The sequence below is a fragment of the Magallana gigas genome, chromosome 2 (genome assembly GCF_963853765.1).
Source record: "Magallana gigas chromosome 2, xbMagGiga1.1, whole genome shotgun sequence".
In the NCBI taxonomy this organism is placed as follows: Eukaryota; Metazoa; Mollusca; class Bivalvia; order Ostreida; family Ostreidae; genus Magallana; species Magallana gigas.
In genome coordinates this window covers 41505381-41532786 of record NC_088854.1, presented here as the reverse complement: position 1 = coordinate 41532786, position 27406 = coordinate 41505381, and the positions used below count along the sequence as shown (strand labels likewise).

The following is a 27406-nucleotide window of genomic DNA, read 5'->3' as shown; positions in this document are numbered from 1 at the left end:
AACATAATTACGAAAACATGTGACTTAATCATGTCAACATGCAAGTTAATTATGTTAAAATGCAAGATATTTTTGTCTTCATGCGAGATAACTATATTAACATGCAAAAGCTTTATGTCATCATGCGAAATAATTAGGTTGACATGCGACTTATTTATATCAACATGAGAATTAGTTTTGTTAACATGCAAGATATTTATGTCAACATGGTCAACATGCGAGATAAATATGTTCACATGCAATTTATTTACAACAACATGCGATATAGCTTGCATGATGACATACCTGGTAATTATCGTGCATGTAAACATAATTAAGTAGCATGTTGACATAAATAAGTCGCACGTTGAAATGAATAAGTCGCATGTCGACATAATTAACTCGCATGTCAACATAAATATCTTGCATGTTAACATATTTAACTCGCATTTTGACATAAATCAGTTGCACGTCAACATAAACACTGGTATTTATATGTTGCATGCCTGCATAATTATCTCGCATGTCAATATAGATAAATCATGTTGTCATAATTATGTTGCATCTTGCATGTATGATGTCAGAGTCCGGCATTAGTAAGTCAATTAGCTTAAAAACAACATGAAAATCACAGAAATCAGTGGTGATACGCGTAGCATTCATGTTTGGCGAAGGGGAAGGGGGCAGCGAAAGCATATGAAAGATGGATGCACCTCCCGTTTCACCCTGTTACCTATATAGTATATAGATATAAGTTTGAACAAAGCGACGTTTTTGTTTGACTTAAACTTAAAGGGGCATGGTCACGATTTTGAGCAAATTCTAATTTTCTGATTTTATTATTTATAATGCTTTAAAAAATGCATTTTTAATGATCAAATGAAAGAGAGTCATTCATGGAGTTATAAAAAAGATACATAGCTCACAATTCTTTGTCATGTAAACAAGGCTCGTGCCTTGTTTTTGTTTACATGGGTTCAATACACCAGTTAAAATATTTTTTAAAACTAATTTGTCTTTTTATTCAATTTAATTATAGATAAACAGTTTTCTAACGTTTAACACACTCATTTTTGGTCTAGAACTGGAATTTTCACTTCAACATTCAAATTGTAAACAAACGCTTTGTTTACATTACAAAGAATAATTTCAAGCTCTGTAACTCGCTTATAACTCAACGAATGACACTCAAATTTTGGTTGACTATTAGAAATGCATTACTGAAGCATTGTAAACATTAAAATCGGATAAATAATTTTTGACCAAAATCGTGAATATGCCCCTTTAAAGTACTCGTCAGCTTGCCTTATGGTGCCTCTTCGCTAAGCTATTTTAGCGTTGTGTCTCCCTCTAATAGTACATGCATGATGATACGCTCGCTTGCCCTCCCTTTTTGCATAACTAAAGACGGTAATGACGCGACAGCTAGCGTCTGCTCGTTCTGCTGAATAGTCCCCACAATTATAGAAAATGATTTCATAGACAAACCTATATATAACGACCTAAGTATGTACATGTATTGCATATTTTTAGAAGAAAAAAAAACAAGGAGTCAGATGTGAAACTTCGACGAATAAAGCGGATTTAAAAAAAAATTAATATCTGTTATATTTAGCTGAACCCCTGGCAACTGAAAAAAAACACCGTCACACCGAGAGACTTATCTTACAGGTACACATTCAATTTTTTGTGAATCATGACCTTTGGTCTCAAATTTGTATTGGTAATCACAAAAACTTTTGGCCTCAATTTTATGTTCATATTTTCTTTACATATTTTTTTATTTTTTATTGGTTTTAAGTTCAATACACATGAAACATCACACTAGATGGCTTTAGGTGTCTTAAAGTGGTAGTTCTATTGAGCATGTTTATGACTACAGATATGAGTGATTGATTCTAATAGATTTTGATCATCAAGTCTGCGTTTAGATTACAAAGTAATTTAAGAATGTAATACTGCCATTGTATTACCATGGGGCTTTTTTTTTTCTCAATGTACTTAACTCAAACTGCTCTCAGGATCGGACTATATCTACAATAAATACTTGTTTGAGAAAAAAATAATTGCAGAGACCAATTAGTATATTCCAACCAGAACGAAAGGTCGCAAACTGGTTTGCTTTGTTCAAATTCTGATATCAAAGTTCCCCCCATAGGAGAAAAATTGTTTCCTAACTATACAAACAACACGTGCAAGAAACTTTACTCTAATTAAAAGATAATGATTAACACATCGCTGAATCAAGTTAATGGAGGATGCAATGTTGCAGTGATTCACAAATGACATTATATAAATAGTGCCTGTTTGGGAGGGTAACTGTTGAAATTGACACCCCGAGAAAGCCATTGTCAACCGACGCGAAGCGGAGGTTGACAATGGTTTTCGAGGGGTGTCAAATCAGTATTTCATGATGCATGCAATCCCGGATTTAAGAAGTGTGGGAATTCAAACTTTTTTTTTAAATTCACTTATCAAATTGAACGATAATAGGCCTACATGTAGACCCCCCTCCGGTATCAGGAGAAAACGTACCCAGGAGAAAACGTACCCAGGAGAAAATGTACACAATCTCTAGGGTACGTTTTCTCCAGGAGAAAACGTACCCGGGTACGTTTTCTCCTGGAGAAAACGTACCCTATGAAAATCATAATTATACTACTTATAATAGTTTTTAATACTTTTAAATACTATTTTGCATAATAAATATATGCCCCTCCCCCCTTGGCAAATATAATTATCCTTCGGATCACCCTTCCCCTACCCCGGATAAATTTTTTTGGATTCACGCGTGTGATAAGATGTGCCCATTTCAGATACTTGGTGAAAAAAATCTCCCATGGCGATATAGACTGTGATAGATAATTTTTTTCTTTCTGTTTTTTTCTGCATACAATAAAGACGTGTTTATATTCATTTAGAATGATATTATACCTTTTCAGTTATGGATTGACAATGTAAACATACGTCATCCCCCCCCCCCCCCCCCCCCGTCCCATGCTCCCCCAACCTTTTAATTTTTTTTCCTAGTTTCGCGCCTATTTTAACTATCTATTTAAAATTCAATTATTATCAGTTATTATCTTATTATAAGTCTTTTTCTTCTGTTGCCAAGATTTAATGTAATGTGAGGGGAACATTTTTTATTTAATGTATTTTAATTAACAAAACATGACTATATCTTTCATTTTTTAATTTGAAAAATTTTAAATGACAAACTAAGATAATGATGATAGGCAATAACAGGTGATCGGGAAAGCGTACTCAAGCTGGTTATTCGAACAATCTAGTATCGAACCCCCGCCCAGCACCAGCACCACCCCTATATCCACTTTAAATACAATAATGATAATAATAGATAGTCGATATTCTACAAGGCCATTTTTCTACGACCCTTACGGAGAATAATGACCCATAGGCTATAATTCCTATGATGTAATCCAAGTATTCTACAACGGTGTGGGTCACTTTTCTACGTAGAAAAATGACCCCCAGTCAATATTATACGGGGGCATTTTTCGTCGTTACACCACCATAAAAATTAGGTGCACTGCACTTTTTTTTTTACAAAGATACCTGATATAAATGATATTTAAAAATCCTAGTTACAAATAATTTTTCAAAATGAATTATCATGTAACACATCTTCCCAAGTCAAGGGTTTCTGAAGTGGATCGGATCAGAAACCCTTGACTTGGGAAGATGCCGCTAACCCGATTTATGTTTTGTTGCTTTTAGCAGTTCCTCTGGCATGTTTTATTTCAACGCCCAAGTATAATTCACTCCATTTCTTCGGAAACTGATAGTTAAATCATACAACTATAGAAACTGAGAGGATTGAAATCTACACGTCCCGTTTATTAATTGGTCGAAACCTACAGCGACTGAAACTGACAGGACTGAAATCTACACGCCCCGTTTATAGATTGGTCGAAACCTACAGCGACGTAAGAAAAATTGCGGACTGCACGAAATAATCATGATGATGTCAGACTCAAATTTCGAGTATTCGAAATATTCTATGTTTTAGTGCAAACATAAACTTCTACTAGTACTCTATATTATCATTTCCTGTGTTCTACAGGCACGTTGCACATCAGCGGGGTCACCCCCCCCCCCCCCCCCCACACACACACACTTTCTCTCGCAGCAAAATTTTTTCTTCATGCTTGTCAAGATTTGGATAAGTCTGGCCTGGGGGCCATAAAAGTTAGACGAGCTCACTCTTGATCTAAGTCTCACTTTTATCAAAGGAAGATATAGTGGAAAAGTGAGACTGAGATCGAAAGTGAGCTCGTCTAACTTTTATGGCCCCCAGGCCTGGTCTCCCCCACTTTCAAAAACGATGCTACCTACGTGCCTGCTCCAAAAAAGAAGACAGCTACCACGAATGAAAATACAGTTCGGATGTTCCATTGCTGTGAGGTGACAAGAGAGACAACTCTACTACATTGTGATAATGTATGTGGCTTGTGTTATAATTAAGAAATAAAGTACGAGTTTTCGTGAATGTTGCAGAATAACCTCCGAGGTCGAGAAATGTTGTTTTGAAATATAAAAGCCGAGGCTTTAGCCGAGGCTTTTATATTTCAAACAACATTTCGAGACCGAGGAGGTTATCCTGCAACATTCACAAAAACAAGAACTTTATTTCTATTCTACTAACAGCCAAGTATTTCTACAGATCGTTTCTCCTATAGAGAGACGATCTAGGTCATTTTGACGGCCGTTCCGTGTAACCCCAACGTTTTGTTAGTAATGTTTACATGTGTATCGATCAAAGGAATCACATGCAGACGACAGACTTTTTCTTAGGATTATACGGTAATACTCTTCACTTATTTATAAAATATCTTTGAATCACATTCCTAATATTTTAAGGGCAATTTAATACGATTATTACTACTACACGTTATATATTTTATGTAAAAACATGTAGTGAAAATGTGCTAGGGAGGTCCTAGGAACAGCCGCATTGATCTCTTAAAAATAAAGATTTGAGGCAATACACATTGTTTTGACTGGAACTAACACGTGAAATTGACATGGTTTTAAAACTTTTTACGGTTTGAAGTTGTACTTCCATGATCAGTGCGAGACAAATAGGTATTTCTGATCTGATAATTTACTGATGACGTTTGTGGTATATTGGAGAATAATGTCCGCGGCATCTCTTTGATCTCGGCAATAACTGTAGTAGAATAGTATTTTTCTTTATTGATATGATATATTTCGATTTGTGAAAATGATTTTTTATGTTTTAATGTGAAATTTGTGCTTTTTCATGTGTAGGCGGTGCATTTTCATGGGAGAAAGGTGTTTTATTAATATGTGGAAAAGCATTTAATGGGTTACATTACTTCAAAGTGAGTATGATAATGTAGATTGTAATATATGTATCAGGTTAGGAGTACTGACAAAAAATAGACTTAACTCCGCACCCGGACGTTCTACCGACTAAGCCAAATGTTGGCCGGAACACACCAACAAACCGTCCACTAGCTCCTTTATTTTGATGGTCGCGCAGTCCAGGATTTATTAAAATAAAAGCTTCAACTGACTCCTTTATTTTGATGGACCATAAGAAAAGAACTAGTGGAAGGTTTGATTTTAATCAGACTGTTAACAGCTTACTTGTGCTAGTACATCATTGCAGTACTGGGCCTATTATACACACTATCAATTAGCCTGGTTTACTTACTTATACCATATATTAAAATTACTTACATGTACCTCAGTGACATAAAAATTACCAATTACCAAAATTTAGCATCGGACACCACGAAGGTGGAACGAAATTGTCCTTAAAAATTTCTTATATTCAAAACATAATGACATATTCTAAAAAGGACTTTGTTGATTCTTTAAAACAATCTTGGACTAAAAAAAATTTGATGAATTGAAATTTGGTTGTACTCAAATGAAACACTGAGATATAGCAAACTTGTTACTTATTTATTTTTAAAAACCAATTCCAGACTGTAAAAGTATATATTTAACTTTATAAACCTTCATACAGAAAGTCAATCCACAGGTTGTACGTATCAGCGAAAGAATTATCATGTAAAAAAATATTAATGTACTCTTAATCAACTCATGGCGAAGTTAAAAAGCATTTTTTATTCATTGTCGCAAATTCACGAAAGAAAGGAACTGTTTGATTTGAAGTTTAACAGTTTACAAGATCGATAAACAAAAATAATTTAGGTTAATTTCTATTTCAAACTAACAGTTTCTTATTGTGATAATTTATATAAAGTTTGTATGTAATACATACAAAGAAGATGGGGGAATAAGATGGCACAAATGCCCATTCGGTTTAGTAGTGAAATACATTTTTTAATTTATTTTCCCCCAAATAAATCTATTCAAATATATTATAATACAAGTTTGCAAAAGCACAATTTCTAACTATATTCAGTTTTTAATATATTTAACAAAAGATAAGAAAAAAATATTGCCAGAAATTTTGCGGTATCGAACCCATTACATAAAAACACTAGATATATAAGGTTAGCTTATGTCAGGTACTCTAGCCACTGAGCCATTTCAGACACAACAATGTGGGCTGTTTAAATATTATTTGTGACTTTTACCACGAATTTACGGACTTGCATTATTTTTTCAAAACGTTCAATTGTTGGGATACAAAAGATATTTTTAATGTATAGTGGGTCATCTCTCCATGTTTTTGTTGATTGAAATCGGTTTGTTTTCCAATAGACCTTATTTAGACTATGAGAAAAATATGGAGCACAGACCCACTCTATAAAAGAAAATGCCTTGAAGTTCTAAAGAATGACAGTATTTGCAGGTTTTGAAACGTATAGGCCTGTTTGAGTCAACATTTTCCAAGTATTGAAAAGGTTTATAGGTTCAATATCAATGATATGTAGAATGTATATTATTTTAAAGGATTTTTTTTAAAAATATCAGATTTATTGATATTTTAATTTTTCAGTAGCTTTTCCGACCGTGTATGGGCATTTTACGCGCCTTATCCACCCATCTTCTTTATATAAATTATCACAAATGTAATTTGTAATTAAATTAATTACATTTGCAAAGTTAATTACATTTGAAAATCCTTGTAATGGTAATGGTAATTTAATGAATGTAAATATACATGTATGTATATACGAGTGTATTGATACAGATGTGAATATTATGCATGGAGACAATACTATATATTTGTACGCTATATACATGTTTAAGTCTGTCTCCTTTCAATTATTTATTTCCCTCTTGTGTGTATATTGTGCATGCTATTATTTCCATGATCATCCTGTTAAAACATTTCTTTTTATTTCTTTTTAAAAAGACGAATGTATTATGAATTAAATGCAATCAGCAATACGGATATTTTGTGATTGCAAAAAACGGAATATGGTATTGAATTGGTTTTTGCCTTTATCTTACACTGAAAACAGGCAAACTTCCGGTTGCTCCGCTTCTAAAAATAGAATCAAAAGCAAATCGTTTTTTCTGCAAAATAAACCTGGAATAAATGATATAATGGCAACAGCAGTTCGTAAGTAATGATTATTTACAGTTCGTTTAATACACCGATTTATTAATTCGTGATTGCATGAGGATTCAACATGTTTTAACGTTATAATTATACCAAGAACAGAACCAGAGTCTCCAAAAGCTACCCGCTTTATGTCAAGTATTTTCTCTTTAGATATGAACAGGTGTCGGTACATAGAATTACCACAATGCCCGTTGATGATGTTGTATATGAAGGCTATGCATGTCCAATTTCTAAAAGAGATTATATATCAAGTACACTGGTTGGGTTTTATCATGTATTCACCTGCATGTTTACATGTACTTGTGTACATGTGCAAATATAATGTAAACTAGACTAAGTATTATGTCAAAAGTATGGCAAGCAACACACACAAAAATGAGGTAAAGATTTATAATCTGTGTAATGGGATATGAGAGACAATGGTGGTCCAGAGCAGGATTCAAACCTGCATAGTCCCCCCCAGAATCTATATAGTCAGGTATAATATCTAGATAATTTCATTGACACATTATCATCTTTCACTTGGAAAAATTCACAGGAAAGAAATAGATTCCTTACGGAGATTAATAATGGGGAATGTTTACATCTTTTCTCCATTCTGAAGTCACTCTGAATACCCCCCCACAATTTTTCAACGTTGTCATCTGGGCTTGCTGCAATACATAATCCTTGTAGACATTATATTTTTTAGCCGCGTGTTTAAACCTGATAAGTTAACGGGGGTGTTTCAACTGAGTATAATCTTGGAAATTTTTCATACGTTTTAATGAACATCATTTGAACCCTGAGGTATTTATAAATATTGAGTTATTAAGCAAAATGTGAATCAAGGATATCTTGGGACAGAGTATAAATGAGTGATCTGGTGTTTTTTAACCAGTCTGATCATCATGCACATTCTTCTCTCATTATGTGAAGATCACCATTCCGTGTCTTTCCTCTGGCAGTAGCTGCAGGTCTGTATAGCTCTCGATCGATCGGTCTGAAAATATTTAGGAGCTACAGTTGTCAACATTTGTAAAATGTTGAAATTGACGTGGCACAAAAAAATTGTACTAATTTTTGACTGATTAATCTTACGGCGCCATATAGCTTACCTGGTAGAGCGCTTGTCTAGAGATTCTGGGGGCCAAGGTTAGAATCCTGATCTGCTCCGTCATTATTTCTCTAGTATCCCGTTAGTTTAGGTGCTGTACATGTCACACCCTGGAACTGACAGGTTAGCTCCTGCCAAAGGAAAAAGACTGCTTTGTTTTTTCGAGGATGGAGATCATTTCAGGGAGAAGGAAATTGTGACAGTCAGACTAGTTCGAATACTGGCGCCAAATAGCTCAGTTGGTAGATTGACTGATGTGTGACTCAGGGGCCCTGGTTTGAACTCTTATCTGATTCTTCATTATTCTTTCCATCCCATTACAGTTGTTAACTGCATGAATTTAAGTTAACAGACTGTAAACTAAACAGTATACATTCTGTAAACCATAGTTTAAAACTGTCATTTAAGTGTAATTTGGTCATGAAGGTGTATTATTCACAAATAACCTCTCCCTCAAGATATTCTTGAACATCTCATCGTTAAAATACGGGGCAAAGATTAATACCCCTTTTCTTTGAAATTTTTCATTTTGAATTGCTTCGATACGGTGACTTTTTTTTTTTTTTTTTACGTACAATTATATTTAATTTTTCATTTAAAAATTATAATGATTTGTAATAATAAAGAAGCTATTATATATATAGATGCTCAAATTTAATTACCCATGTTGGCATCAGATCAGTATTTTAGAATTGTAAATAATAATTTTTTTATTGTCAATAATTGTGAAAGAAATTTTAGCGAAGAAAAATTAAAAGTTGATACTTTAATGACAGTTTTCCTTTAACTTGTTAAGGATCTTTGTCTCAAGAAGATTTTGCTTAAAAGCATCCACAACCATACTGGCACCTACCGCTAATCCAGGTGTCTTTAGATTTTCACCATCTTTAACCTGTGCTTATAATACTCTATACAGGGTTATTTTCGCCACATGTAATATTTGCCCTTTTACTCTTGCAAACAGTTTCGCCCCCTCTTGAATTCGCCCAGACATAGATGTGTTTTTAAAAGAGATAGTTTGAGACATCGTATTTTGCACCGTCTTAAATTCGCTCGTTGACAACGAGGGCGAAAGGGGAGAAAATAAAATGGGGGCAAATAGTTCCCTGTATACAGTATTAAAATCCCTTTCTTATGTTTTTTTTTAGATTCAGGTGTGGCTGAGCAGCCTTTTTATAACACAGGAGATGAGGAAACTACCGATGATGCTATCAGATATATTTGGAACAGGACAGGTATAGTTACATCTTTGCTATGGTATAGTTATACAGTTGTCATCATAAGTTTCAAATATTTCTACAGTAATTGATAATTGCATGCAGACAATTGTCAAATTGTGAGAAATTAATAATTTTTAAGGAATACACTTTTAATAATAGATATTCATGTACCATATTTTAAGTACTATATTGCACAAACATAACATAGCAATATGGTTAAAGTATATATACGCTGTAAACAAATATTGCATATGGCTGCTGTGTATAGTACTATTTTTAATGTTTTTGGCAGAGAACAACTTCCGCTAAATCAAGTACAACACTAAATGTAATACATGTACCCGGTACATATACATGTATGTATAAAAATAGGAACATTCAGAAATATGCTTATATATTCAAATCTTTACACCAAATAGTTAACAAATCATTTTCTGTCAAATAAGTACATGCTTATAATAACACATTTACAGTATAATTTAAAATATTGCATGATGAACGCTATTTAATTTCAGGAAATCCCCCAGTGAATGCAAACCACGTGTATCGTCTTAAGAAGCACATGGAAAGATTTCTTCATCCCTTCCCTACATTGAGGAATAACACAGGAGGAACACTCCCCACCCCGTCTCCATGTGAACCCATTGCAGAAAGTCTCCTTGGTTTGTTTCATTTAAAATTTTTATTTATAGTAACAGTTAAATATTACTCTTGAACATTTACCGGTATTTAAAAATTCATATCTTCATGCAAAATAAGTATTGTACCTTATAGTCTTTATGAAAAATCTCTTAAAATTAAAGTTGTACATGTAATAAGACTTTCTCAATTTAAGAAAAAAACAAAACAGGATATATCTGGCCATTGCATGAATTAATTACTCAAAGTGCCAAGTTGACTTTTTCAGGTTGGGAAGATGTTTCTCCTGGGGACAACGTTGAAGCTGTATTTCATTTCATCCCAGAAGATGACCAAAAGTTTGCTTATGACCAATTTTTCAGAAAACTTGGTAAGTATAGGTTTATATAGATATCAAAAACGTTTTTCAAGCCAAAAAAAAAAATAAAAGAACAACCAATAAAATGATTTCAAAAAATGGTAACAAATTACTCTCAACTCCTTATCCGTACCCTATAATCTTAATCTTAGGTAGGTTTTAGGAGCAAGAAAACTTGCCCATTCCCATAATATAAAATCCAAAGTGTTGGGGTAGGAGTTTGGTTAAAGGGGGGGGGGGGGGGAGTAACTTATACATGTAGTTTATTCTCTACAAATTTCTGAAAGGAAGAGTGGAGGGGGGGGGGGGGTGGTCAGAACACCCCTTACCCCCTTTACATATGTTCATGCAATTGCAGTCTTACATCACATTCTGAATCATATATCCATAATATTTTATATTTTTTTGTGAAATGAAATGGTAATACATGTACCTTATTTTTAGCTGTCAATTTGGGAGAGCAAGTACTAACATCAGTATTACTCTAGTATTGTCCCTTGTTAATAATTTTTGCAAGTATCAATTTTTAATTAGTTAAGAACCTTGGGCGTTGCATTTAAGATAAGGTTTACGGCTTGGATTTTTTAGGCGTTGCACAAAAGTTACATACCATTTTGTTCACTATACTAAAGTCTTTTTTCTCATGAAATTCAAATGATTTTGCCTGTCCCATTTTATAACTACAAAAGGTCAAAGTTCATGATTTCCAATTTTCATGTTGATGAAATGTAATTAAACAATTTCATGAAAATATGTACATTTTATATTAGACTACCGGTATTTTGGGGGTTATTTATGCTTAAAATATTCGAAAATAATGTCACTATTTATATCAGGATTCATTTTTATTTATTTCAAATGAACTATCTAAAAATAAAATAAAATGTAACAAAACTCTTAATTTAACTATGTAAACAAATACATCTTATTTGAAACCTTCCCAAGTCCACTGATTTCAGGAATATGTGTATTCTGATTCTTCTAAAACAGTATTCAAAACCATATGATGTGGACCTCGTTTTTGTGGAAATTGATAAAATGCTTGTGTCCTGTTATTTTTTCATTGAAACTTCAAAGCCCCCTTGAAATAAAAAAAAAAACCTGAAATCAATGATGACGTCATATAAATGTTGACGTCATAATTGAAATAAAGGGTAGTTGGTGTTATTTCACAATGAAAATGTGTGAGTTATCTCCCTGTAACCGCAAACCTTACCGTAATAAAATTTGCACCAAAGTTACACAGTTCTCTATAATTATAGGCTTTCATAGGATGAAACATGATAGTTTTTGCTCACATTTTTTTTAATATAAATATGCAATTGAGATGACAATGTGAAGAATCTCATCATGATAATATGTACTTTAAATATGTGGCAAATTTGTCAGTTAATAATACTCAGTCAAAATGTTGGAAAATATTGTTACTAATTATTTTACCAAGCTCCTTTGAATTAGATGATAATGATAGCTAGCATTATAACAACAATGATATCTTTTGATTTTGTTTTAGGTCGTGCCCCCAGAGTGCTGGAATTCTCCCGGTTTCTTTTGATATTTCAAGGTAATCACCTGACTGACTCTTCACGCAAGACATTAGGTACTTTACAGCCATCTTCACAAATTTACAGCACTGTAAACCAACTCTTTATTGTTCTTCTGATAGAAGCTATAGTATTAGAAAAATGACCTGTGTTTGATTGAAGATGGAATTACAAATGCATTCAATTTTAGAATAAATACCTGGTAGATACCGGTATGTGCTTGTATTTGATTAAGTCCTAAATTATTTGAAAATATTTACAATGAAATTAAAGTTCAAAGTGGTTTACAGTACTATTAAGTTTACATGAAAAAGCTTTGAAATCTTCAGAACAAGAGAGCTTAATTTATAAAGTGCATGAGTATTGGGATATATATATTTATGGTATAAACTGAAAATTCCTTAAACCCGGGGAATTAATTTCTGCTTAAAATTGTGAGAAGCAATCCCCGAGGTTTTAAAATCTTGCTTTTATTATTTAGACAGTTTTGAGCTATATGAATTAATTGTAATAATTAAGTAATTGGTGCTCATGATTTCACATTCCTATGATTTGATGCAAAACAGCTTGGTAGATATAGTGCAGAGTCGCAGAATAAAGTATTTGTGTTAAATAAGGAATTTACAGCATATGCAATATTAATACAGTATATGGTTATATATATAATATATATATGGTAACAGCAGTATACTAATAAAACAAAAAGGGGTAATTAAGCCACGTGTACACAAAACATGTAATAACTTGTAATTCAGAAAAAATTTCTAAGACATTTCAATTAAGCTCATTTATATAGTTGAATAGAATGCACTCTTATTTCCATCAATTTTGATAGCTCACATTACAAAATTACAAAAGGTCCAGAAAACATTGATTTATTGTTTCTTTTACATAATATTGCAGGACAGCTATTCCTAGAAAATGAAGAATTCAGAGAGACACTTGATCGTCATCTGAAAACTATTGAACTGCATGAACAAATGCTGAATTCGAAGGACACCATGATTCAGGTGCTAGGACAATGCAACAATGAAAACAAGAAAGAAGTGGATAATTTGCAGAGTCAGAAGAGAAACCTGGAGAGTATCATAACCAACGTCCAACATCAAAAAGTAGATCTACAGCTTGAATTAAATTCTCTGAAAAGGAAACATGATCAACATCTTGCTGAACTGGAGGATGAAAGAACAGATAAGCAACAGTTACAGGCAGACAAACAGGCACTCATACATACTATCACAGCACATGAGCATAACATAGACAGACTGACAGATTCGGTCAAAGACCTTGGACAGAGACTGCACAGAGAGAGCAAGGATAAGTCTGCCATTTTGAAAGAGTTGTCAGAAAAATTAAAATTGGTCTCTGAATTAGAGGAAGATAGAGAAATATTTATGATGGAAAATGAAGCTCAGGGCAAGTATTTTTTAGAGTTAAAAGAAGAAAAGATAAAACTTCAGAAAGAAAATGTGGAGCTTAAAGAAGCAATTAAGATTAGCAAAATCATATTGGCAGAACAGTATGACAAGCTCATGATAAAAGTTGCTGAATTAGAAAGTGAAAACTCAAATCTGCAGAGTAGGACAGAGCAGCAGTCAGCCACAATCTCTGATCTAGAGAGTAGGAACTCTGATCTGGAGAGTAAGAACACAGATCTGGAGAGTAAGAACTCAGATCTGGAGAGTAAGAACACAGATCTGGAGAGTAAGAACTCAGATCTGGAGAGTAAGACAGAGCAGCAGTCTGTCACAATCTCTGATCTGGAGAGTAAGAACACAGATCTGGAGAGTAAGAACTCAGATCTGGAGAGTAAGAACTCAGACCTGGAGAGTAAGAACTCAGATCTGGAGAGTAAGACAGAGCAGCAGTCTGTCACAATCTCTGATCTGGAGAGTAAGAACACAGATCTGGAGAGTAAGAACTCAGATCTGGAGAGTAAGAACTCAGACCTGGAGAGTAAGACTGAGCAGCAGTCAGTCACAATATCTGATCTTGAAACCAGACTTCAGCAACAAAACCAAAGGCAGCAATATTTTATTCTCTTCTTGGCAGCTCTTATCTTTGCAATGGTATGTTTACAATTCCTCTCTAAAGGAAACAATCTCCCTTCCACATCATAGCATGCTACAATACAGAAACTAGGAATTTATTCATTTGTAAATAGACAAAGCTACACACTCTATGCAAATCATTGTACATACCGGTTCTCATTGTCTTATATTCACTCTTTGAATCCCTGACCTAAAGACCTTTACGTTTCATTTATTCATTCATTCATTCATTCATTCACTCAGAAACATATGTAAACATGTTGCAAAATGTCACAAACTATTTTTTATACCTACTTTGATAAACACATGTACTTATATATGAACCAACACTATGTATATTTTGACAATCGGTGAATTGTTATCATCAGTGCTATGCTGTGTGTGCTGTTGGGTTGTAAACAGATCTACTTGTTAATTGTAAATATGAAATATTTGTACATAGTATGTTATGTATATGTATACTGTATACTCACAACTATAGAACTACTTATGTTTCTTTGCTGGTCACATAATTTACCAAAATTTAGAATTGTTAGATATTTCATTGTTCTTAATTGTATGAAGATAACTGGAAAATGTTGAAGTTAAAAAATTATGGGACATTACCAGAAAATGAAATATCTTTGAGAAATGGCATATTTTTGTTATTTATTGGTCAGTATATTTAAGCGTTTTGATGTGCAAGTTTTATCATAATATTTAGTTATTGCTAATCTTAAAGCCAAATACAGTATTTTAGTGCTATTTGTATTTAGTGCTATTTTTTTTTAAGAATGATACTTTGTATCTAAATGAAATTTGTGCTTTTACAACTTTTAGTGAAGTTTTAACATATTAGCTTACTGTAACACTTAGTCTAGTGAATTATTTTATTATGTAATTTTATATCTTCGGATATGTGTGATGATCATATTATATAGTTGATTGATTTAACTTTGCAGCATGATAGTTGTAATTTAGAGTGTTAATTTTGATTGATAATGTATGAAAAGAAATAAGTGCACTCATGTTTTTTTTTAAACTCAGAGCTGACCTTTTCCCAGAGGTCATAAAACTCAGACGAGCTCACTTTTGATCTCAGTCTCACTTTTCCAATTGCCTCTCTTACTATACTCAAAATTCTTTTTTGACATACAGTATAGTATATTTTACTAATGATTTTTAAATGAATGTAGTTTGTTTCTTTAATAAATTTCAATATCATACTTACGGTATGTTGTTTAAAGAAAGCAAGTCTTTGCAATCAATTTTAATAATCATGTAAATAGACCCATGCAATAAATTTCAAAAGTTTAATTTTAATAGTGTACTACAAATAAATTTACATGTAGTATCATATGTACATGGGTATACATGTATTTTTTAAAACACTTACTAAATATTTTTATGTTTTCAAACAGGTTTACAAAGATTTGAATTTTATATACAAGTATCCGAATACTAGTATTCCATGACTATCCATTTTGATGTGTTCTTTTGATAATTATGTCTCATTTTGAAGTTTTTTTACAGTGATGTGGGTACATAAAATGTGTTCAGTTAATAAATCCATACATATATGTTGCATTGTATCATTATCACAAAATGCAACTGTCAATGAAACTTTAGAGAAAAACCAAAGCAGGAGCGATATTTTTGCAGGTTATTTGACTCAAGGGCTTTTACATGTACATTGTATTTGTCTTTTATCAAGAATTGATCATGTACATCCTCTAGAAATTAAGTTATATGTACAGATTTTATCAGGAATTGTGTCAAAATTCAAATATTTTAGATTTCTTGAATTTATGATGGCATTGTCTGATGAATAAATTTTAAAGCATCTAAATGAGGTTTTTCTTAATGTCTCAAAATCTGCTTCATTAAGATTTAGTAAAGAAATTTTTCTGTGCAGCTAGTTGCAAATTAATGATGTAATATATATCTTGGTGCTTCAAACTTTTTGTAGTTTTTGGTTGATTTTTTTTTAAATTCATAGAACTTTGGAATGTAGCGATTTTTAAAAATGCTAATGTGAAAAACGGTGTTTATGTGGCAGAATACATCTGTATTCTAAAGCTTAAACCCCTGTCACACCGGAGCTGCGTCCTCACGGTGATCCCGCTGCGTCCTTAAATAATGTAAAACGCCAAGGTAAACGCAGTAAAGTCTCCTAGAGCGCCGTAAGAACGCAACGGCATCTTCGTCCATCGCGGTGGGATCGCCTTGAACATTGAAGAACGCCATCCGACGGCGCGCACTTTGAACATGCACAAAGTACACGCCGTGGCTCAGCGTTCTGATAAACACGCCGTAGAAGCGCAGTGAGGTCGCCATGGCAGCGCCGTAAGATCTCTAACAGCGCCATGAGAGCTCCGTCGGCGCGCTCAAGGAACGCAGCTAATCGCAGTGTAGACGCAGTGATAAGTCAATTGCGCTTCCACGGAGACCTCACGGAGTCCTTTGGGATCCCACTGCGTCTCTAGATCTATCGCGCTCTCACTGCGCATCCACAGCGTTTGAACAAGTTGCTTTCCATTTGGCTGCGTTCACACAGCGACCCCAAAGAGCTGTTGCTGCGTTCATCGCGCTCTCGTGACGTTTCTTCTGCGTTTATACCGCGCTCCCACGGCGTTTCTACTGCGTTGTCATCAAGACCACGAAAACTCGAAAAATGGCTGTTGTACAATAGCAAGCGATCTAATAATTATCAAACTGGATGTAGATGACTATGTAAAAAGTAGAATTTGCTAATATTCCAAGACCTATCAATGGACGTAGATGGAATTCATGCCATTTGGTTCTGATGTTTTCAAATCTTTTCTATGTTTTCTAACAACTAATAACGGATTTTTTTGTAGACCTGACTACTAAAAGTTTTATCCTAGTCCTTCACAAATTGTTAAGAAGTAACTATGTTTCATTATTACAATGTACCTTCTCATAAAATCAAAACAATTTTTTAATCATTTGTTTACTAGTTGTAAATTCTTGTTTGTTTCCCATACAATTGTACAAATTAATATTAACGTACCAAGAAGAAGAGAACGTCTTGTGGACGCAGTCAGCGCGCAGAGCACGCCATGGACACGCGGTAAAATCTCCTAGCACGCCATGAGCGCGCGGCGGAGACTCAGCGAGAGCGCAAATAATCGCCAAGTAGAGCTCCGTGGAAACGCGGTTACACGCCGTGGGAGCTCCGTAAGAACGCCTCGGTCGCCGTAAGGACGCCGTGTCGACTCCATGCACTTGAAAATTTTTAAATAAAACGGTATATTTTTTTCTTAATTTTCCTTGCGATCCTACGGCGATTCCATGAATTTTACAACGCCGTGAACACGCCGTGGGGACGCAGCTTGGTGTGACAGGGCCTTTAGAATTTGCAGCTAATGAATAAAGCATATAAATATGTATAATAATCAACTAAACATTCTATTTTTTAAATGAGGAATAATTTATTTCCATAAAGAAACAGTTTTTTATCCATTGATTAATTCGTCAAAAAATGAAACATTTAAACGATTTAATTAAATATTAATATTATCCAACAGAAATGTTCTTAATAGAAAAAAACCATGTTATTATACATGTAGCAGGTCAGTGCCGTATAGGTTTTTATCAGTACTTCGCGTTGTGTTTATTTTTTGTTTTGTGACTGAATTTGACCTCTACATTAAGAATTAAACTTTACTAAATTATAAATAAGGTATGAAAACGACTTTACTCTCACTATAGATAAACCAGATATAATAAACCAAACCCAAAGTAAATGAAAACCAAGATTAACAACCCTTTATAAATTTATTATAACAAAATAAGAACACAAGGCAATAGCAAATACTTAAAATCCCCCAACCCTAAAACCTAACTTTAACAGGGACCTTAAATAGACAGACGAGACGGGTCGGGACTCAGGAGAAAAGTAGCTAGCGAAACCAGCCGTCTCCTTCCCCCTCTCTGCTTCAGGAGAAAAGTAGCTAGCGAAACCAGCCGTCTCCTTCGTCAAATAAAGACTTACATGGCTTTATATATGGGACAGAACAATAGACAAATGTCATTAAAGTTATTGGCTATCGTATAAAGTGGGCGTTACCAAAATAATAGAATAAATCGCATCGGGATCGGAATACTAATAATAATAAATAGAAACAAAGTCCCGATCTACCACATACATACTAAAGTCAAGCTACTCAGCAATAAGCGCCCTGGTGCCAGAAATCGGTGTTAATATTGCCCGTTTTGGGACCGGGGATCCCGGGGGGACACCCGTGCCCCCAAGAATCCGGTGTCGCCTGGGTGTCACAAGTCCTAGTTTGGGCGCTAGGCGCTCAGTTTAGACTCCCTATTTAGCCGTATGATAGGGTCTACTCAGCGCCCTGGCGCCAGAAATCGGTGTTAATATTGCCCGTTTTGGGACCGGGGATCCCGGGGGGACACCCGTGCCCCCAAGAATCCGGTGTCGCCTGGGTGTCACAAGTCCTAGTTTGGGCGCTAAGCTAGGCGCTCAGTTTAGAATTTTTTTTTTAATCGGGATCGGAAAATTCCGTCTATATAGTCGATAAATGTAAACAAACTTTGTTATTGCTGAGTAGCTTATTGCTGAGTAGCTTGACTTTGGTCCACATACATCTACAAATATTTTTAATGCATTGATAAAAGTGTCAACATTTAACATTTAAGGACTACGGGATCATTCTTTGAGAAATAGAAAGTGATCAAATACGGTCGGGGCAGGTCCAGGTTTATATAATTTTCAGCAATTTTACGATTAAATATTAAAATAGACATTGATGAAATGAATTAAACTATATTCGGTGCAAAATCGATTCGTTGTGTTATCACAGACAAGCAAATTGGAAAATGTAAACATGTGTATTTGAGAATATTAAAAATATGGAATACAGAATTTATGTATAAAAAAAAAAGTAAATAGGCATAACATGAATCTTAATAATTCTACTACTTGTCCCCTGATGAAAGAACGTGCCCCACCCTCTGTATGTATTGATGTATTAGAGAGCTATAACTTCTCTATTTATGAAAGAGTCTGTTATTCATTATTGGACCTTATTTATCGTATACAGCCCCAATCGCGGGGTTGGGAGGGTCCGCCAAAACAAGTAGGTGTTGCATCCAACTTCGGTTTTGGGGATGAAAGAAAATACATTGTAAGATCACGGTTTTTGTGAATATTATAACAAATATACACCGAAGGTGATTTAGCAGTTGTTATAAGTACTTTATGTGGTCATTAATCCGAGTGTTTTATGCGTCTAATATAGTCTTAATTACTTCCGGTTCAGGTCGCAGCTGGTAGATGATAGGACTCCATCCTCCTCCCCGATACAGACCCTCGGGATCGTTTACTGTCCTTTAAATATAAATTCTGCGTATAAAACTGACCCTTTTGCCTGAAGAATAAGTGTCATTTTCATAAAAATGAGCTCATCTTACGTGAGGGAAAGGGAACCCCTAGAATAATGACCCTCTTATAAATTTAAGGTTTTCCATATCATTTCTTGTTATAGGTGAAAGTAAACAGAAAATAACAAAAAAAAATTGAAAAATTATACTCAAATAAACTTAAAGTGAAAGAAGGGGAATATTTAAAAAAAAAAAACCATGAGAAAAGCTGTCAATGTGCCGTACAGCAAATAAGGTTCTCTTTTGTGTGATCAGTATCCAAAATCCATTTGTCAACCCTGAATTGATAAACACCAGCTTTCCAGAGAAATGAGGTGCACTATATGCAATATTTTGCCAAAAAAATAACTTAGCTCAACAGACTGGGATATTTTTTTGATAAATCAAATATCGTTATTGATAAATTAAAAAAAAATTCCAAGTAATATTCACATCTCTAATTTATTAATAATTTATCTGCAAATCAACAACTTCCTATCTTGAAAACTGTAGGAATTTGAGTTAAATGTATCCATACAATCAGTACATGAAATAGGGGGACACTTGTGGCAGCCGCCCGTTCGCCCGCCATTTCCACAATTTCAATAACCAGATAACCCGGTCAAAATCTTTTCGTTATAACAAGATATTGATGTATTGTACTGAGGTATAGTTCTCATCACAATGAGTTACATGTATCTCAAAATTCTGTGTATGGGCGATGAAAGAGTAGACGATATTGCAAGTTCATGAATTATATTTGCATTGACGTTTATTATTTCCCCCTACTACTATAATTACTGAGCATGATAGTGCAGGCAGAAACAAGAATTAATTATTTCCAACATCATGAAAAGTTTACTCACTGTTAGGAATCTTCTTTACATCGACACAGTCGCAAAAAGTTGACGGTCTGGATTTTCAATGAAAAATATCAATCTAACGTACGTTACGCCATTGAAATTGTAAAACTGAGTTGTTCTTTTTTTCTTTGGTAAGAAGTTACAGTGATTTTCACAATTTATGATATTTTAACTATTTCTAATAATAAAAAAAAAAGCAAACAGAAAGCTACGAAATCCGGGATTGTTGAATTGTACAGTATTTGGTTTTTGTTTTCGTCATGACTTCCGGTTGCTTTGCTTCTAAAAATAGAATCCGTAGCAAAGTATTTTCTCTGCAAAATCAAGTCGTTATAAATGAAATAATGGCAGCAGCAGTTCGTAAGTTATGATTATTCAGTTTTCATATTCCGTTTATTAATTAAGTTAGAGATTGCATGAGGGATTTGACATGTTTTTACTTTATATAGCGAGAGCCGAGTGACTGAAGAGAGTTACCCCTGTACCCGCTCTCTGTCAAGCATTTTCTCTTTAGATATAGACAGGTATAATCTTTAACCAGGGTGATGTTGTTGTAGATAGAGGCTACGTATGTTCATTTAAAAAAAAAATATGTGAAAAGACTTAAGAGCACTAGTTAAGTTCAATATTAATCATACTAGTATAAACCAACCAAAATATGTCAAAATAATTGATATTGCTCTGTATATAAAAAAAACATTGACAAGTGCCCTGTTTTTGCATCAATATTTTTAGCAACTGACATGAATACAATTTACATTTTTGGTGATAAAAATGAAAGAATTCTTGATAAAGACCAATATTTACTCAGAAGCAAACATTTTTTGTTACTGAGACAAATTAACATGCCTTTATACAGACCTATACTCCTAAAGAGAAGTGATCAAGGAATCAAGTGAATTCATACCCAAACTCACTCGTACCCAAACGGACTGATCGTACCCAAAACTCTGTGGTCCTCTAAACATTTGATTACTGTTATTTTACAATTTACTTCACTATAGTCAACTCCTACCCACGATAAATATATATTGTCATTATTTGGAACCTAATCCTTTGTGTTTATAGATCCTCCACCTGTGTACTTTTTAATTTTCTGCTTATATTTTTATACAGATTCCGGTGTGCCTCAGCAGCCTCTTAATAATAAAAGAGATGAGGAAATTATCAACAGCATTAGCAGCCTTATATTGTTCATAACAGGTACATGTAGTTGAATTTATCATTAGAAGTTACAATTTCTACTGATGTATATTAACAAGCTATGATATGGTTTGACATATATATCACAATTGTAAATTGATGAGAAATTCAGAATCTATTTTTGAAAAATATATTGCTATGTTTTATTCTTATAAATATTCTTATTTACATGTATATAGACATTTACTAACAAAAAGTTCAACAAAAACAAATTATATTACAATTCGTCTGACAATTTCAATGTTGACCGGTCTACTGGTATAACATGGAAATTATTTGACTGCTACATCACAGCTAATTAATTCTTGTCCAAACTTGGCAGACGAAAAATAGCTGAAGTTAGATGCAGAAAGAGTTGTCAGTTGATATACAAAAGATGGCTTCACAGGCTTTTAATGCAAATAGTTTAAGTGAAGGGTATAACAAAACAGTTCTCGACTGGGACTTGGACAACAGTATGAATTGTTGGACCTGAAGGTCAGACAATGTTGTCCTCAGGCTTCGCGCACTGGGCAACAATTTCACCTTCAAGTCCAAAAAAATCATATTTTGCCCTCATACTTTCATTAATATACAAAAATTAACTGGATATGAGTCATACCCAGTCAATAACTGTATATTAATGAAAATATATACAGTACTTTATTGCACAAACATTATAACCTTTTAATATAACAATATGGTTAAGTATAATATTGATGAATGATATTTAATTTCAGGGAGTCCCCCGGTGAATGCAAACCATGTATATTGTTTTATGCAGTACATGTATAATTTTCTTCATCCCTTCCCCACATTGAGGAATAACACTGGAGGAACACTCCCCACTCCATTTTTAGGTCAACCCATTGCAGAAAGTCTCCAAGGTTAGTTTCAATTATTTTTTAAAAAGTTTTTCAAGATTTAACCGGCTTGTGTAAAGGCTTGTAACTAAGAAAATAATTGAATTATGATTCTCATATTAATAAATGTTAATGATGTTTTTATGTAGTATACATTGTCTAGAAGTTTAGTGTATTCATATATTTACAAAGACCATTACCAGTGATTTAGCAAGAAAAAAATTACAACACAATGTGAGTGTCTATAAACATGTTTTTTGGTACATCCAGTCATATATTTAAAGATACATGTCATTTGTAATGGAAGAAATTAAAATACCTAAGTATTAGTGAACAAATTTTAATCGGACAAATGATTTACAAAATAGTTACTGGTTACCGTAATTAGTTAATTCAATCAGCAACTTGTTTTGTTAATCAATTTCTTTACATATATGATTTGAAAACCCAAAAATGTAAAATACAACTTTTTACCATGTTTATTTTACAATTAAAGCCCTGTTATGTCTTATAGAAATAGCTGTGAATTGTTATGAACCATCATTGGAAGTTAAATTTCAGATATTTGTATGCTCCTTTCATTTACTTAATCTTGATCTTAAACATTTATTTGATAGTTGATGTTATTTAGCATAAACTATTGTAATGTAATTTTTATTAAAAATCATGTAAATTTAAAGTTGTGCTTAAAAATTTTTAAGGAAAAAAAAAGTGGATATCCTGCTATTTACCTTTTACCATGCTTTACCATGCTTTTTAGTACCGTAAGTGCAAGTTTGCTTTTTCAGGTTGGGAAGATGTTCCTCATCAGGATTTGAATTTTGTCCAAAATGTATTCCAGTTCATTCCAGCAGATGACCAAAAACTTGCTTATGATCATTTTTTCCAAAAACTTGGTAAGTACACATAGTTTTAATGTAAAAAGTTTTTGGCAACTAAAGAATGAAATTGTTTTAATAAAGGGAGTACAAATTACTCCAAACTTTTAAGCCCTTTAATTCTAAATCAGGTCAGGGGAAGCAATGAAAAAAGAATGAAATCTGTTCATTCCTAAATGCTGAAATCCTAAGTTGGGTTGGATGGGGGAGGGGAGGAGTTTCCACTACCTACCGGTAGTTCTCTTCCTTGTGGAACATATGGCTGATACAGTCGTTCTCCATATTACTTTGTTTTCGGTCATTCTTTTTGCTCCATTTCAGGTCTTTCCAATACTTTCCAGATCTTTCATTCATTCTTGTTTTTCTCCAGCTGTGCAGTGGTCACCCTTGTTTTCTGTGACCTTGGGGTTTTCTGTCTAATGCCTCTCTGGTGATACTGTTTTGGGGTTTTCAGCTCACCTGAGCTGAAAGCTCAAGTGAGCTTTTCTGATCACATTTTGTCTGTCGTCTGTCCATCCATCTGTCTGTCCATAAACTTTTCACATTTTCAACATCTTCTCAAGAACTACTGGGCCAATTTCAACCAAATTTAGCACAAATCATCCTTAGGCAAAAGGGGTTCAAAGTTGTGAAAACTAAGGACCACACCCTTTTTCAAGGGGAGATAATTAGAAATTAATGAAAAAATTTGAGATATTTTCAAAAATCTTCTTTTCAAAAACCATTAAGCCAGGAAAGCTGAAACTTGTGTGGAAGCATCCTCAGGTAATGTAGATTCAAAGTTTTGAAAATCATGGCCCCCGGGGGTAGGGTGGGGCCACAATGGGGGGTCGAAGTTTTACATAGAAATATATAGAGTAAATCTTTAAAAATCCTCTTCTCAGAAACTAATCAGCCAGGAAAGCTGAAACTTGTGTGGAAATATCCCCAGGTAGTGTAGATTCAAAGTTGTGAAAATCATGACTCCCGGGGATAGGGTGGGGCCACAATGGAGGGATGTTAAAGTTTAACCTTGAAATATATAGAGTAATTTAAAAAATCTTCTTCTCAGAAACTAATCAGCCAGATGATTTTTAGCTCACCGAGACGAAGTCAGGGGGAGCTTATGCTATACCCTCGGTGTTGGCGTCCGGTCCTGGTTAAAGTTTTTGTTGCAGGTCCTGTATCTAAGCTATTACTTGTCCTATCTTCACCAAACTTGCATGGATGATGCATCTGGACCTACTTATGGACTTGAAAGACTTGGATGCTGAATCTGAGTCCTAAGTTTCAGATGCTGGAGGAGGTTAAGGTTGTTGGACCAGGTTAAAGTTTTTGTTGCAGGTGCCATTTGATAGCAATATCTAAGTTACTGCAGGTCCGTACTTCACCAAACTTGCATGGATTGTGTGTCTTATGATACTGATGCATCAGACAGGCTTGAGTGCTGAATCTGAGCTATAGGTTTCGGATGCTGGAGGAGGTTAAGGTGTTTAGAGCTGGTTAAAGTTTTTGTTGCAGGTGCCCTCTGATGATTATATCTTAGTTACTACTTGCCCTAACTTCACCAGACTTCCATGGAGGGTGCATCTTATGATACTGATGCACCAGACAGGCTTGAGTGCTGAATCTGAGCCATAGGTTTCGGATGCTGGAGGAGGTTAAGGTTTTTATAGCTGGTTAAAGTTTTTGAAACGGGTGCCCTCTGATGATTATATCTTAGTTATTACTTGTCCTAACTTCACCAGACTTCCATGGATGGTGCGTCTTATGATACTGATGCACCTGACAGGTTTGAATGCTGAGTCTGAGCCATAGGTTTCAGATGCTGGATATGGTTAAGTATTTTGGAACAGGTCACATGTTTAATAGATAATAGTACTATTTCAAACTTGCATAGTTGATTAAACTGTTGTATGAATGAATCACAGAGGAAGCTTCAGATGCAGAGCTTGATCTCCATTATCAAGGATGCTAAAAAATATATCTTAGTTATTACAGGTCCTAACTTCACCAAACTTGAATGGATGGTGTGTCTTATGATACAGATGCACCTGACAGGCATGGATGTTGAATCTGAGCCATAGGTTGCGGATGCTGGAGCAGGTTAAGGTTTTAATTGCTAGTGCCCTCTGGTTATTACTGGTCTGAACTTCACCAAACTTGCATAAAGATGCGTCTTATGTATACTGATGCACCTCACAGGCTTGAGTGCTGAATCTGAGCCATAGGTTTCGGATGCTGGATGAGGTTTAGTTTTTTTGGAACAGGTCACATGTTTTATAGATGATAGCTTGCATAGTTGATTTAACTATATTATAAATGAAACGCAGAGGTTGCTTCAGATGCAGAGCCTGATCTCCATTATCAAGGATGCTAAAGAAATCTCCTACCTCACTCAAACCTGCTCGATAGATAGATGTGTTTGTTGATAAATGATATAACATGATTCCTATGATATAGTTTTGTTTGGTATGAAACAATATTGTTTAATATGACACAATATAATATCATGTAATATTATAAAAAGTTATATGATACAATATGATATTGTATCAATTTTTTTTATATTTTATGTTATGATATTGTATCATGATATCATTATGTATAGTATTGTATATTATGATACAATATTGTATAATATTATATTGTATTATTAATTTATTATTTTATCACATGATACTATTAGATAAGATATTGCAAAATATAATATTGTATCCTATGATACAATATTGTTTATTCTATAATATTGTACGATATTGTATAGTATGATATAAGTTTCTGTAATATAGAATTATATCACATGAAATTGTATCAATACTGATGCTGTAATATTATATAATATTGTATCATACGATATTGTATAATATGATATTGGTTTATGATATGATATGTTATCACATCACATGAAATTGTATTGTATGATATTGTAAAACATAATATTGTATCATATGATACAATATGTATAATATATTATTGTATTATATAATATTTTACTTTATCACATAATATTGTATCATTTGATATGATACAATGTTGTATCAAATTATATTGTATCATATGATACAATATCATATTATGTATTAAAAATGATACAGTATCATACAATATCATATTATATTATACAATATAATATCATATGTTTCAATGTTATGATGTTTTATGTAATATGATATTGTAATATAATACTATATTGTTTTATATATAATGATATTGTATTATTTGATCAAATACAATAACGTATAGCACAATACAATGTCATATTATACGTTACAATATCATATCTCATCTTTGTTTAGTATGGTATTTTATTGTATTATATGATATATGTTGTAAATATGATAGGATGCAATATTTAATGTTATATTATTGTATTCATTAACAAATGAACATATGATTATGATACAATTTTTAACAGATGATATACTATATTCTGTCAAAACAGAATCTATGAATATCCAAGATCATAAAGTATGATTTTCATTTAATATGATAAAGGTGGTCTCTTAAAGGTGAAGTCTCATAAGGGTGATGTCTCGTCTTGGTGAGCTTTGTAATCTGTGATTACCTATGTTTTATAATTGTTAAGACTTTGGCCCCAGGACAATTCTTTGGCCTCACAAGAAGGTTCAGAGTTTGATGTAGGTTTATATCTCATATATAAACAATTGATAAGGATCTTTTTGAGAACTGCAATACTCAACATGTGATATGACTATAAAATCATCCTGTTAGAAAAGGGACTAATGATTATAAACATAAGATTATCCAGGGGGGAAAATGGATTTTATATATACAGGATCTACATGTATTATTGTATATTGTCCAAATAGTTTGT

The 27406-nt window shown here is 33.6% G+C and overlaps 2 protein-coding genes across 4 annotated transcripts; both read left to right on the top strand.

Moving 5' to 3' along the window:
- The first annotated feature begins 5230 nt into the window (after positions 1-5230).
- LOC105343866 (paramyosin-like) lies at positions 5231-15167 on the top strand. Of its 3 annotated transcripts, none has more exons than XM_066076670.1 (6): positions 5231-5345; positions 9758-9844; positions 10345-10491; positions 10737-10838; positions 12340-12426; positions 13274-15167. In XM_066076670.1, exons 3-6 carry the CDS (start codon positions 10392-10394, stop codon positions 14488-14490), a joined length of 1506 nt encoding a protein of 501 aa, XP_065932742.1. In that variant the 5' UTR covers positions 5231-5345; positions 9758-9844; positions 10345-10391; the 3' UTR covers positions 14491-15167. The 3 variants fall into 3 exon arrangements, with proteins under 3 accessions (XP_065932742.1, XP_034300972.2, XP_034300971.2); XM_034445081.2 differs by lacking the exon at positions 5231-5345 and adding an exon at positions 7414-7510 and having other exon boundaries at positions 12340-12390; XM_034445080.2 differs by lacking the exon at positions 5231-5345 and adding an exon at positions 7414-7510.
- Positions 15168-20936: 5769 nt separating this feature from the next.
- LOC136273018 (uncharacterized) lies at positions 20937-23643 on the top strand. The gene is made up of 4 exons (XM_066076669.1): positions 20937-21026; positions 21783-21869; positions 22589-22735; positions 23500-23643. Exons 1-4 carry the CDS (start codon positions 21011-21013, stop codon positions 23619-23621), a joined length of 372 nt encoding a protein of 123 aa, XP_065932741.1. The 5' UTR covers positions 20937-21010; the 3' UTR covers positions 23622-23643.
- The last annotated feature ends 3763 nt before the right edge of the window (positions 23644-27406 follow it).

Excerpts from the sequence above, each read along its gene's own strand:
- LOC136273018 (XM_066076669.1), top strand. Across the intron at positions 21,870-22,588 it reads CCTTATATTGTTCATAACAG|GGAGTCCCCCGGTGAATGCA; the intron begins GTACATGTAGTT and ends ATTTAATTTCAG. Across the intron at positions 22,736-23,499 it reads CATTGCAGAAAGTCTCCAAG|GTTGGGAAGATGTTCCTCAT; the intron begins GTTAGTTTCAAT and ends TTGCTTTTTCAG.
- LOC105343866 (XM_034445080.2), top strand. Across the intron at positions 9,845-10,344 it reads ATATATTTGGAACAGGACAG|GAAATCCCCCAGTGAATGCA; the intron begins GTATAGTTACAT and ends ATTTAATTTCAG. Across the intron at positions 12,427-13,273 it reads CTCTTCACGCAAGACATTAG|GACAGCTATTCCTAGAAAAT; the intron begins GTACTTTACAGC and ends ATAATATTGCAG.